The sequence below is a fragment of the Mustelus asterias genome, chromosome 15 (genome assembly GCF_964213995.1).
Source record: "Mustelus asterias chromosome 15, sMusAst1.hap1.1, whole genome shotgun sequence".
NCBI lineage: Eukaryota > Metazoa > Chordata > Chondrichthyes > Carcharhiniformes > Triakidae > Mustelus > Mustelus asterias.
In genome coordinates this window covers 102,333,476-102,348,326 of record NC_135815.1, presented here as the reverse complement: position 1 = coordinate 102,348,326, position 14,851 = coordinate 102,333,476, and the positions used below count along the sequence as shown (strand labels likewise).

At 37.8% G+C, this 14,851-nt stretch overlaps 1 protein-coding gene across 5 annotated transcripts in view; it reads left to right on the top strand.

Annotated features, from left to right (window-relative positions):
* The window catches only part of ehbp1 (EH domain binding protein 1), a 340,872-nt gene that overhangs the window by 295,689 nt on the left and 30,332 nt on the right, over window positions 1–14,851 (top strand). For all 5 annotated transcript variants that reach the window (XM_078230456.1, XM_078230455.1, XM_078230454.1 and 2 more), the window contains one exon: window positions 11,691–11,790. In XM_078230456.1, coding sequence (XP_078086582.1) covers window positions 11,691–11,790 — 100 coding nt within the window. The remainder of the gene's footprint in view (window positions 1–11,690; window positions 11,791–14,851) is intronic.

The following is a 14,851-nucleotide window of genomic DNA, read 5'->3' as shown; positions in this document are numbered from 1 at the left end:
GAAACTCCTAGTTTATGAAAACTTAACACTGTGAAGAGATTGAAAGTTTGAAAGGGCAAAAAATGTCAAAATGCAGACATACTAATATTTGTAATCATGTTAGGCGCTGGTTGATTTGCCCAGTTTTACAGGCAAAAATAGTTAACATAATCCACTGTTATCCCCCAGTTGCTATTTTATTTTCTTTCTCTACCAATTTATTGATTGTTTTAATCTCTTTTGGCCCTAAACTCTGTTTACTTTTGTTCTCAATGATGATCCTTCAACGCTTCCTTTAGTTTAAAATGTGCTTACATCTGCAACATTACAATTTTTATTGTTTAACAACCTGTTTTACTTTTAAGTGCCAGATACATTTGTTTTTATTTTAACTTTTTTATTAAAACAAAATTTGCAGTGCCGGAAGGGACAACCATCAAAGTCTATGGCTGCAATGAGTGCCACTGAGATAGGGACAATAAGAGTGGATGATTTGAGGAATGGTCATCAGAGTAAGTACTGCAAAGCTGAGTTTAAATGGGGAAGCAAGACTGAGCTGAGTAAGAGTGAGCCAGGAAAATGGACTGCTGTTTGTGAAGCAGCAAAACTGGGCTCGGAAGTAGTGGCAAGTATGGAAGTTGGGATGTTGCTGAAATCTAGGTTCTCATACAGTACGATGGCTTCTGGAATTTACAATCTGGCTGCTTGGCTCTCTTGCATCACGAGAACAATATATTTGTGTTCTTTGTGCCTGTTTCATGACAGAGGGTTAAGGCTCATGAAGGAGGAATATTTTTTAAATTGAAGCTGTGAAAATGAATAAAGCCAGCAATAACTTTGTTATTTTCCAGTCATTGTGGATTATTACATAGTAAAGAAAGAACGTGATTTTGCTATTCTCTTTAATCACAGAGTAAACCAGTGGTTATGTCACAGTCAGTAAGCATTCAGCATGTATGACACCTTGTCTTGACTATATGGAATAAGTTGGTTGTTAGTTTCCAGACCGCCTCCACTACCAAAAAAATTTTAACCTCAAACTCCACACTACACTTTAGAGGAAAAGTACACAAGAGATTTCAAGGCTGCAATTTAATCTCAAGTGTTCAGGTGACTGCTTTCTCAGCTCCTGCAATTTTGAGGTTATCTAAACACCTTGATGAGATTACTGCCTTATAATCATTCTATGTATCCATTATTTTGCATGTAATTTTTTTTAAGATCCAACTCATCGTGTACTTAACCTAATAGATAATTATTCATTCGTTGTATTATAACAATTTAAGATTTTTTGTCATTGGCTTTTTTAATACTTCTGGTCAAATTCTAACCAAACTAAAGTCAGAATATAATAGTCCCCATTGTGTTCATAGCAATCAGCTAAAAGCTGGGTTCAATCGCAAAGCTGGAGATGGTACTTGCTGCTTCTAAATTGGTCTTTTGGTGATATTTTTCACCTAAAAGATTCTCACTTAATTGTGTATACTTAGCAACTTGAATGAGGGAATGTTGCTGCCTGCACACGGTTACATGACAATTTTTAATTCTAGCCAAAAAGATTGCTGTATTGTGGATCTTGAGCTCTGCTATCCCCTCCTTTTTCAGATGCAGATACTGACTTGCAGAAACTTGGTTTAAATGCAGATGTTTAAAACATTTCCTGGGTAATATGATGCTTGGTAAATTTGTTACACTACAGGTCCTGGAGAGGTAGCAGTCAATAGCTAATGGGAGAGGTGGGGAAAATTATGCAAAGAAAATTGGGACTGTCAACAGACATTGGCATTTCTTTTGTGGAATCCTTCTCCTGGTGTTTTCTGACTTGAGACCAGTAGTGTTTGCTGAAGTTGTAACTCAGTGAATATCAAAGGGTGTATTTTATTTTACTTTGAGATTTGGAATCTGTAGTGATGGTTTTAAATACTTGCCACCAAGTCTTCACATTATTTTAGTCTGTACTTTGGTCTACTTTTAAACATTTAACAAAAAGTTGTTCAAATTCTAATCAAGAAAATTGGAATTCTTAGCATTGTTAAGTATACCATTTGTGGCTTATCAGTGATTCTTTTGAATTGAATTACGTTACACTGATCCACTTTGACTAATCTAATAACATAGCCCTCATCTTTTGTTAAAATGCTTTCCAAATGGTACATGTGACGAGTGGATTGTTGAAATGACACGTTGTAAGATTCTGACAATTTTTCTGTGAAATAACATTTACAGCATGTTTAAAATATTCACTTTGTGACTCACTGTCACAAGGGCGGACAGAAACTTTGCAGTATTGAATTATACCTATATGCAAATCTATTTACATGGGAATAAGGGTTTGAAGTCCTTAAAATGGCAAGTAAGTTGAAGACAAGGGCCAACAAATAAATGAAAATTTGCCTAAATCCATCAAATAATAGAGGTAGTGTTAGGGCTATCCATGGTACTGAGCTAAACAGGGGGATTACTCCTGGGTTTTGCATCAGTTGTTTTCAGCTGGGTGGCCTCACTTGTCAAGACCCCGTTTACAGGAGAACATTCACATTTCACAGCGAGAAAAGAAGTGCATTTTAATGCCTTCAAAGCTCAAAAATCATTAATTTATTCTTACTCCTTGATTGTTGATTATTTCTGAAACATCTGGCCCCTATAGAAGCCAAGTGCGAGTAGAACAAGTGCACGCACTTTTAACATAACTGATCTGTGCTGTTCCGATTTATAACTCAGGATATTTATTTCCATATTTTCTTAGTGGCTATTACAAAATGATCATCTGTTTAATAACCTGTTGCTACTGTGGATTTCTGAGGTGAGAAGTTATTGAGAGAGTGATGCCTTTTATTTTCAATAACTTGGGTACAGTAACATTTGAGAACAAGTGACGTTTTGAATGCTGGCAGCCTAGCAAAGATGAAAATCCTTTTAAACAGCTTGTGAAATGTAACTTTGAAATGGTGCTTTGAGAATGAGCAGATTATGGCTTGCCTGGTGACTCCTTCCAGCTCCCTGGGCAATGAGCTGTTGACATTCTTGCAGGTCATCATCCAAGACAGGAGGGCAACTGCAGGGATTTAGCAGATAAATTCATCCAACAAGACCTTTACCCATTTCAGTACTATTTTGAAAGGTTTTTTGCATGATAGCAGCATCAGTAATGTCATTTTGTTTATCAAAAGAAGCCCCATTTGAGATTTGAATGGTCAGCACAGCAGCTCTTCATTGTTCTCCTTTGTGCTTATCTGGCTATTGGATGCATAGAGTTTGGATTAAAACACTCATTTCTGTTCTTGAAAAATGTTATGAAATTTAAAGAATGTTTTGTTTCTGAAAACTGCTCCAGTCAAAGGATAATTAAGGACAAAGTCAATATATAATAGATTTGATCAATACGTTTGCTTATTTATCAATCTTTTGCTATTCTTAAGGATTTTCAATTTATAAAAATAAATTCAGAATTGTTTGCCATTTAAAACAGGCGTTAATGCAGATGTCGCTGCAAACAGAAACTTGTTTAAAGTTTAACAGAGAAGGGACACCCATAGATTGTTCAGGAAAAGCTTCCCATGATGCAGTGTGCAAACCAGAGCTAACAAACACCCTGCTGGGCTGAAAACCCCAAAAGACAAAGACACAATGAAATAGAGAGCTACCACTGGCAGCTTTCAAAACGGCAAACTAGGCAAACTATACATCTCGGCCGCTCCAATTTTGTCAGAATGCTAATGAGCCAGCTCTGATCTTTACTCGGCTTCCCGTGTTTTCTACATCTTCAAGGACCACATGGCGCTAGCAAAATAAAGACAACTAAATGAGAATTTCGAACACTTTTTGTGTTCAATCCTAGTGCTTTTCAGTTGACTTGCTCATTGAATATTCTGAACTAAAAAGGCTGCAACAGGGGGTTTGGCTATGAACTTTTTAACTGGGTAAAATTTATACAAAAGTAAATTAGTGTGACAGCGAAAATATGAGAAAAATTTCTGATTAATTTCCACTTCATAATATCAATGACATCTTTGGTTCCACTTATAGTTCTCCTACAAGGGAAGCTGATAGAGTGAATGAAGCTTGTGTTCTTCACAGTGAATGTTTAGTGGTTTTTTAATAGCAATGTACTATATAAAGGCACCAGGAAGTACTCCGCATTAGCAATTGAGATCAGTAGTTAATAGGATGATGTCTTTTAGCTTTTGTCACAAGATTATTAGGAAGGATGGGTTTTCTGTCTCATCATTCCATGCTTTTAAGGGCCTGTTGAACATAAGTGCTAAAATACAGGTTTCTCAGCACTGTTTTCTGTGTATAGTAAAAGCCTTTTGCAGTTTTACCAGGTGATTTTGTCATTGATCTCTCATCTGCTTCTCTTGCTGTATTAATTACTTGAAGGGTTCTGCTTTTCACAAGACCCTTGATGATATACCTAGATACAAAGTAGAAGCAGGCCTTAGCATTCACACCATTACTTGTCAGCATTTATATAATGACATTAGACTTTACCAGTTTTATTCTCTCTTTGTTTGATTGTTGGGTGATCAAAAGTTGATGCTCTGTGAGCTGTAATTGGATTGAAATGATTCTACTGCAGTAAAATGACAAAGCAATATAACATGTTGATGTTGTTGAGGTAATGTTTTGGCGTTACTGGTAAAAGGCAGTAATTTTTCACTTGCTCACAAAAGTTTTCAGAATTTTTTTACAACTGGTAACTGAAAAAAAGGAGAAGTAAAAGAAAAGTGTTTGCTATGAATGTTTTCTTTCAACTTTATGATTTAATTGCCCGACTCAGCAACAGTAAAAGGAGAAACGACATATTGTAATTTGATTGCCACAGCATTTCTTTTGTTTTGCTTTCAATTTTACTTTTATTAGTAGTTTTCAATACAATTCACTGAAAGATAATAGGCATTATATCAAAGAGATTGTTGTTAGTACCATGGCAACAATAGTGTTGAAGTACCAAGTTGGACAGTATTACATATCGGAGAGAAACAAGTTGGACAGCTGCAGTTAAAGTACTGAGGTCAGCATAATTTCAGGTTTTGTCCAGATTATCTTGAAGAGTGTTTGAATAAATAGAAACATGGGACCATCTGATTCTGTATTCCAGTAATCGTTCCTGTTCACTCATAGAGATGTTTCTCCAAGGTAAGCAAAATTGTTAATATTCTTACGAGTACACTGTACTTCCCTGTTGTTGACGGAAACAAAATTAATAGCGCAAGGTTCTCGTTCCATTTTTCTTATGGTAAATCTCCAACTGAAAAAGAGCTACAAAAAGAGATTTATAGCACTTGACAACATGTGAAGCGAAATTAAATTAGCACTATTTTCTAAATCTCTCATAGCCAAGATTTATTTGCTCGAGCTGATGTCATTAGCTGGATCCCTCCATATGCAGAGGAAATGGTATTTGCTGAGGGGAATTGCATACTCACCGTAATAGATACTGTAAAATACAAATATGATTGGCTGTGGTTATTTTTCTGTAACGACATTATTCCCTGTGAAACACATTTTGAAGAGCTTAAGTAAAGAATCTTGGAAGTTGTCTGGATTTGATTTCCACGCATTGCATATCTAGCCAAGGAAAGTTAAACAAGCAAAAATGTGTTATGCTGGGTTTTTATAAACGCCAACAGTACTAGTTTTAAACAACAAAAGCAGTGTGCTTTCATATCTAATCTTGAGATTAGGTATTGTGACAGAAGCTAAACTGCCTTTTTATGGTGCCAGAATACAACCTTTTTTCTCCCTAACAAGACTGGTCTACCACCATAGCCCACTCAACGTAATTAAATCAATCCTTTGTAGTTGCCATTTTCTCCTCTAGTGACAGTGCTAGATCTGATTATATGCTTCATGCATATTCAAAGTGTGATGCTGACAGCTCTTTAATGAGCTCTTACTTAATCAGTAGGAACAATGTCCATCTTGTTCTTTTTTCCCTTAGACATTAGTGTTAGAAACAATCGAGCAAAAATGAAACATAAGGCATTCATCTGCAAAATATTGTTCTTTTAAAAGTATAAAAGCCTGCTAAGTTACATTCTGCTCCATAAAATACTGATCGACAAATTGGATTAATACTATTGGATTAAATAGCAAATGGTTAGAGATGAAATGAGAAGCCCTTGTTTTGATCAGACATTAATAATTTGTGTAATTTGATATATCTGTCTAGGTCTTCAATTGGAGTTATTAATAACAGGATTGATTTATCTCTGGTGTTAGTTACTTTCTCTAAGCTGTTTTATTTTGAGACAAAGACTTAAATGAGTATATCAATTTCTAAACTGAAAAATAATTAATTTTTGAAAAGGATCCTACATGATTGTTTTGTTAAATTTTATTTTGGTATATTTTTGCACATACAACTTTCCATCAATATTACATATCTATAAGGTGGAAAGAACAATGTGCATTTAAAAATGCCGTGTTATGGATTCAGAGCCATTTCTATTTTTGAACTTTAATTTGAAACTATAAATCTGCCGTATTTAAAATGACCCGTCTTTTTACCTCCACCACTATTGTTTATTCTTAGCTATTTCTCCTTTTGTTACTCCCAGGGATTTGTACCTATTGTAACTATCGTAAAACTGCTATGGGTGTGACTTGCCTGTATATGACGATCATGGCTGCTGCATCGATGTAACATGTGTTTTTAAAAACTGTGTAGTCTCTTATGTCAAAGAAAAATATATATATTTTGCATCAGAAACTCATTGTTTCCAAAATGAAATTGCACTGTTGAGAAGAATAGCTTCAGACAATAATAAATTAATTTTAACTACAGATTTCTGAATGCATTAGTTCAAAGAAGTAATAATCATTGAGTTTGTACAAAGTGCTGCAGATTTATAATAAATTCTGACTATCATAATTATTTATTATTCCCGTTACATTGGGTATACTTGGATTGAAATTCAAAACAAAAGCAGAAAAATAAGTTGGAATCTAATTTCTTTTTTGGATAAAAGGATTGTTTAAATCCCAAAATTTATACCTGGCCTTGCTTTGAAGAATGTATTTGAAATATTTGATTGTTATGGTCAGCATAAACTAAAAGGGTGCAATTAACAAACCTAATTGTTGCCCAGCAAAACAAATCTGGTAGGATTAGTATTAATGTTTAATCTCATTTATTTTTCTGTCTGTGGCAATCATATGCAGAGCCTAATCTGTAAATGTTGTGTCGTTTAAAATGAGCTGCTTTATTGACATGTTTTGATATCATTACTTCTATGGTTTACTTCAGAAGTAAATTATCTGTATTTTTTAACTAACGGAATATTCAGCCAGTATATAGATGATATTTGAAGCAGGGTGTCTCGGTGTATGTATTCATTAGCTAATGGCACTGAATTCTCTCAGGTAAAACATTTATTTAGCATTTGAAAAGTAAATCAATTTAAAATTGATTATTTTCTGTTGTCTCATTGCTGCTTACCTTTCTTAGCAAAAACCATTTGGAAGTTATTATGGAGGAGAAAGACGTAGTTGCCTTTTCACTGCGGTGTTATTGCCACATTGTTACAGCTCCCCTATTCAATAGCTGTGACTATAATGAGGAGTTAGTCATGTAAAATATGAAAGGTTTAAAAGTACATTTTGAGTTCTGAATTCCAATATGACCTTTCACAATAAACCATCTACTTGGGGGAAAACCGTGCATTGTAGCAGAATTCAATTCTATATTTAAAATAGCAAATTTGGAAATTTATGTCGATGGAGATGTTCTTATTCATCATCTTGAGAGTCTAATTTTCAATATTTTGAAAGTTCCGTGTTTTTCAATGGCAGTGGGGTACCTAGCTGCTGCAGTGATTTAGAAAATTGTCCTTTCACCGGTCAGATCAGGGATTTGAATCCAGCACAGATTGATTGGATGGAAATTTCTTCTCTTTGCTGGGGCCGAGGTGAAATGTCTTTGGGCAGTCTCAAACAGGCACAGTCCAATAGCACAAAATCACTCTCGGTTCAACACAAATTAGCGGTCTGAAGATGCATTTGCACTACAAGTTTAGAGTTGGTGCAAGGTTGCTTATAGCTTGCACTGATGTAAACTCGTGAGGTGTACGTGGAAGAGTCACAGCCTGAACTGATTTAGACAAAAACAGAGCAAATTCTCCCTCCTTGTGGGAATTTTATACTGCTTCTTTCCTGTCTCAGGTCAGTTATGGGCGAAGCTACTGCAGTGATAGAGAAATGTTCTCTGCTTTGGGGTAGGGGAAGCTTTGCCTTGTACCTTGTTTATACTTCAATAATGAAACCAAGTATTTAAGATGGAGAAATGTTGTATTCTAAAAGGCTGGTATTCTTCAGTTTGACGAGAATAAATGGTGAAAGAACAAGTAGCAGCCTCTTTCTGAGCAAGTCACTGAGACAGGATGCAGCTGGTAGATGGATCTATGCTGATGAATGTCAGCATCCATTTTACTGTTTGTGGGCGGGAAAAATTAAATGTTATGTCGCAGAGTAGAAGCAAATTTGTTTAATCCCTATAGTAAGAAAGTGTTATCTTATCTGAGAAATACATCAGAAGAAGTTCAGAAAATCTATTTTATACAAAGCTAACATCTACATGGGATTAGCAATGCATAATGCAAAGAACAGGAGACGGTGTCACTAAATCATCCGAGTTACAGAAGGATTGTAAAATTTACTGTGACATCAGTGGGAAACTTGACTGATTCCAAGATGCGATTAATCATGGCTGCCTGATGTACAGCAGTCTCTTGTACAGACAGAGCTTAAAATCAACCAAAAAGAGGAATATTAATTGCTTTCTCTCTCATTTTTGGACTTTTCCTGCTGTGTAACTCCATCAAGTCACAATTAACTATTGAATTTGCTTTGTTTTGCCCATTTACCAATGCATTTTGAAAACTTGGATAATGTTCCATGTGCAATATGTTGGAAAGAGGCAATGAAAATCCAGAATTTGAGTCGCTGCTTGGTGTTTTTGCCTTATTTATATTGCCACCCTCTCCTTTATTTCTAATTTACTTAATCGTCTGTCTGATTGATTGGTAAAAGCTGCATGGGATGTTAACTCTGTATCTCTACAGACGCCGTCAGACCTGATGAGTATTTCCAGCATTTTCTGTTTTTATTTCAAATTTCCAACATTGCAATATTTTGCTTTTATAAAGTTTTGGGAAGGCTTCTGCTCTCTTGCTGTACCAATAGCACTTTCAGAATCACAGGATTGTTACGGTGTGGAAAGAGGCTGTTTGCCCTATTGAGCCTTTATCAGCTCTCCAAAGCAGCATCATGATGTAGTACCATTCCCCTGCCTTTTCCCCGTACCCCTGCACATTGTTTCTATTCAAGTAATCATCTAATGCCCTCTCGAATGACTCAGTTGAACCCAGGCAGTACATTCCATTCATTGTATGAAAAAGGGTTTTCTCTTATACTTGCTTCTTTTGCAAATCACTTTAGATCTTTGTCCCCCTGTTCTTGATCCTTTTACAAGTGAGAACACTTTCTCCCTATCTACTCTATCCAACCCCCTCATAATTTTGAATATCAAATCTCCTCTAACCTTCTCTCCAAGGAGAACAGTCTCAATCTCTCCAATCTATTCTCAACTGAAATTTCTCATCTCTGGAACCATTCTTGTAAACCTCTTCTGCACTCTCTCCAATGTGTTCATAGAATACCTGCAGTACAGAAGCAGCCATCAAGCCTGCACCAACAACAATCCCATCCAGCCCCAATCCTCGTGACCCCACGTATTTACCCTGCTAATCCCCCAAACACTAAACGGCAATTTAACATGACCAATCCACCTAACCTGTACATCTTTGGAGCGTGGGAGGAAACCGGAGCACCCGGTAGAAACAGACACAGGGAGAACATGGAAACTCCACACACACACTGACCCGAGGCCGGAATTGAACCCGGGTCCCTGGAGCTGTGAAGCAACAGTGCTAACCACTGTGCCACCATGCTGCCCCATGGCCTTCCTATAGTGTGGCGCCTATAATTGTACACAATATTCCATCTGAGGTCTTAACTAGTCTCCTGTATAAGTTCAGCATTATCTCCTTGCTCTTGCGGTGTGTCCTGCCACATTAAATGCACAGATACACCCAGGTCCCTCTGCTCCTGAATACCTTCAAGATTTTTACCCCTTATTTTGTATTGTCTCTCCAAGCTCTTCCTACCAAAATGCATCACCTCTCACATCTCCGCATTAAACATCTTCTGACACCTATCCGTCCACTCCACCAACTTGTCTATGTCCTTTTGAAATTCTACATTATACATTCTACATTGTCCTCTTCACAGTTTTCAACGCTTCCAATTTTGTGTCATCCGCAAACAGAGTTATTTAGAATCATGAAGGGTTTGGATAGGGAGAAACTGTTCCCACTCAAAGAACAAAGCAAAGTACAGCGCCAGGAACAGGCCCTTCGGACCTCCAAGCCTGTGCCGATCATGATGCCCTAACTAAAATAAAGAAAAAAACTGTCTGCCTTACTTGGTTCATATCCCTCTATTCCCTCCCTATTCAGGTGCCTCTTAAACGTTGCTAATGTGCCTGCTTCCATCACCACCTCTGGCAGTGCATTCCAGGCACCAACCACTCTCTGCATGAAAAACTTTCCCCACACATTCCCCTTAAACTTTCCCCCTCTTACCTTGAACCTGTGCCCCTTTGTAATTGACACTTCCACACTTGGAAAAAGCCTCTGACTTTCCACCCTGTCTATGCCTCTCATAATTTTGTAGACCTCTGTCACGTCTCCTCTCAGCCTCCTGTAAGGAACAAGAATGGCAAAGGGAGCAGAGGCAATATAAGGCAAAATGTTTTCACGCAACGAGTGGTTATGGTCTGGAATGAACGGCCTGAGAGTGTAGTGGAAACAGGTTCAATTCAGGCATTCAAAAGGGAACTAGATTGTTTTCAAAAAAAGAAGAATGTACAGGAATGTGAATGGGAGAAGGTGGGGGAATGACACTAGGTGAGTTGCCCATTTGGAGAGCCGGTGCAGACATGATGGGCCACGTGGCTTTCTTCTGCATTGTAACAATTCTCTGATTGTGATAGAAGTCCCTGTATGAGTATCTGGTGGGACCAGGGTTATGCTTTGCCATTGCAGTATGGCCAAATAACCCATTAGCACCTATTACAGATGAATAATGACTACTTGGATGATGTTTCTGCAACAAAATTACATTTGCAACTTGGAACCCAAGCCTTCACGAAGGGAGAGGGAGAAGGAACATTATTGGGGGTGGAACAAATAACTAAAAGAGTGAAGCATTCAATAACAAGTTATAATTTGGGGACTTCCATTCATAAATGGAAATAAAGATCAAATGCCAGTTGAATGTCTTCGAGCAGCGAAGTACCTTGTCAGCAATGGAAATATCCATCGGCTGGAACTTGCTGCTTTGCTATCCAAAAGTGCTCAGAGGGCAGTGCAATGTGGCTTGTGCAGATTCTTATAAAAGGATGGCAATGAGGTGAAATCTGTTTGAATGGAAGTGATAGTAAATATCAGTCAACTAACTAGTCGTGTGTATAAGCTTTACAGTAATGTCCTGAAAATCAAAAACACTACAATCATAAATCTGGAGTTAATTTGTTGAAAAATGATTGCTGTAATATTTTGTTTGGCAAACTTCCATTCATAGCTGGCTAGCTGTTGGGCTGTCCCTGATTTTAAGTCTTTGTATAATTCTGTTCCTCTATTTTTCAGGAAACAATAAAGAGGCAGAAGAAGCGATGATGCAGGAGTGGTTTGTGTTGGTGAATAAGAAAAATGCACTCATACGGCGACAGAACCAACTTTCGCTTCTGTAAGTGTAAAGAAAACTAAATTAACAACCAATGTATTTTGTCATCATAAATGCAAAATAACATTAGATATTCAGGAACATAAGAAATAGGAAGAGGAATAGGCCATTCGGCCCCTCAAACCCCTCAATCATGATTGATTCGATAGTGGCCTCAACACCACTCGCTTGTCATTTTTTAAAATTCTTTCAAGGGATGTGAGTGTCACTGGCACGGCCAGCATTTGTTGCCCATCCCTAATTGACTTTGAGTGGAGTGGCTCGCTAGCCCATTTCAGAGGGGCAGTTAAAAGTCAACCACGTTGTTGTGGGTCTGGAGTCACGTAGGCCAGACCAGGTAAGGAAGGGAGATTTCCTTCCCTGAAGGACATTGGTGAAGTAGATGGGTCTTTACAATCATCACTGCTTATTGCCATGGCCACCATTACTGAGACTAGCTGTATTTTCCAGATTTATTAATCAAATTCAAACTCCACCAGCTGTTTTTGGCCTGTCATTAGCCTGGGCCCCTGGATTACTAGTCCAGTGACATTGTCACTATGCTACATCAGCCCCTCCCATAATCCCTCACGCCCCTGCCAATCAAAAATCTATCTAACTCAGCCTTAAGTATATTGTAGCCATCCCCCACTGCTCTTCAGGGAAAGGAGTTCTACACACTAAACCTCTGAGAGAAAAACATTTCTTTTCCCCTCAGTCTTAAACAGGGACCTGTAATTTTCAAACTGTGTCACCTGGTTCTAGACCCCCCCACAATAGAAAGTATCCACTCAATAGCCACCCTGCCAAGTCCCTTTGGGATATTTGGTGTTTCAATAAAATCACTTCTTATTCTTCTTAATTCTAATGGGTATTAGCCCACCTTGCTCAACCCTTCCTCATAAGTAAATCCTTTCAACCCAGGAATCAGTCAAGTGAACCTTTTCTGAACAACTTCTAATGCAATTATATCCTTCCTTAAGTAAGGAGATCAAACTGTATACCGTACTCGCATGCAACATCATTGTAGCCAACTCTGTCTTCATACCCTTGTAATTGCCTTTACTTAACGTAACATAATAGTCCTAGACCCACACTTCTCACCCTCAGACTGAATGTGAAACCCTGCCGTGTTATGATCACCATTGTCGAGATGCTCCTTTACTCTGAGGTCACTGGTTAATCCTGTCTCATTGCACACTGCCAGATCTAAAATAGCCTGCTCCCTGGTTGGCACTATAATGTATTGTTCTAAGAAATTGTTCTGATTAGTCTATGAATTTTTCTTTCAGGCTACCTTTCCCAATCTGATTTGACCAATCTATATTTAGATTAAAATCAGCTATGATTATTGCAGTACTTACTTACAATGACTGTATATTTTATCCTACAGTGTGGTTACTGTTCGGCAGCCAATAATCTACTCCCACAAATAACTTGTTACCTTTGCTATTTCTTACCTCTACCCAAACTGATTCTACATCATAATTTTCTGTATTATGGTTATCTCTCACTACTGCACTAATGTTATCCTTAATTAACAGAGCTACCCACTATTTTTCCTATCTTCCTATCCTTCCAAAATATCAATGCCCTTAAATATTTAGGTACCAGCCTTTGTCACCTTGCAACCAGGTCTTTGAAATAGCTATGAGATCATACATATTTTTAACGTGAGGTGATGGCCTTTTGGTATTATTGCTAGACTATTAATCCAGAAACTCAGTTAGCATTCTGGAGACCCAGGTTCGAATCCCTCCATGGCAGAAGGTGAAATTTGAATTCAATAAAAAAAAATCTGGAATTAAGAATCATCTGATGAGCATGAAACCCATTGTTGATTGTAGGAAAAACCCATCTGATTCACTAATGTCCTTTAGGGAAGGAAATCTGCCGCCCTTACCTGGTCTGGCCTACATGTGACTCCAGAGCCACAGCAATGTGGTTGACTCTCAACTGCCCTCGGACAACTAGAGATGGGCAATAAATGCTGGCCAGCCCATGCCCCACGAATGAATTTTTTAAAAATCTGCTTGTGCTATCAGTTCATCCTTTTTGTCATGACTGCTGCATGCATTCACATATAGAGCCTTCAATTCTGTCTTTTTACCATTCTTGCAATCTCTGGTCTTATCTGCTGGTATTCTCTTAAATTTATACGCTCTGTCCCTTTCTATCCATTTACTTTATTTACGTAAACTTTATTTTCCATTGTTGTTAAAGATTATTTCATCAGAATGGTTTTATGAAATTCAGAAATAATGTTTATTGACTAGAAAAGCTTAATGACATAGTGGATAATAAATCTGCAACATTAATTCCTGCTACTATTAAAGTTCCATTTTAATTATTTTAAGATTTCCACCAATGCCCAATTTTACATTGCTTGAAAAAGATATGAAATTGGGTTTTGGTAGAAATATTTTTTTGTGTATTTTGATGACGACATAGAGCAGGTGTAGAACGATTGCATTTCTGCAGTGCTCCACACGTGCAAAGGAAACATCTCAAAGTGACTTTTCAGGGTGATGGGCAAAGAGGGATTATGAAGCAGACAGAGGAGAGTAGATAGTTGGGGTTGCAAGGTGATGTGGGAAAGATCCCAAGGAACAAGAGAGTTCCAGACACCATGCACATCATGGTTGAAGAATTGAACTAAGAGTGAGAGCAATGCAGCAAAGGCAGACTGTGGAAGGGAGACAATTGAAGAGGATGATTTGGTTAAATGTAGCAGAGTAAGATCAGTGAGCTATACTCCCTCCCATTTACAAACTCAGGGTATGATTTACATGGCTACAGTGCTATGGGCAGGATAAGATAAACCCAGAATAGTGCAAATGCTAATTGCAAGACCATAATCCTTTTGGGGAATATTGGAAATGAGCCATATTTGGAGATAATGGAGGGTTCCAGGTTTTCGAGGTCCAGAATAGTGATGGCAGGTTTGAAGTATGCAGGAAGCATGCTGGAAGATAGCAGCAGCTTGATGGCATGAACGAGTACGAAGCTAAGAGCAGCAAGTTTGACCTGGAAGCGACTGGCGGATGATAAATGGAGCAAAGCAGGAGGGAGATGCAATGGGAAA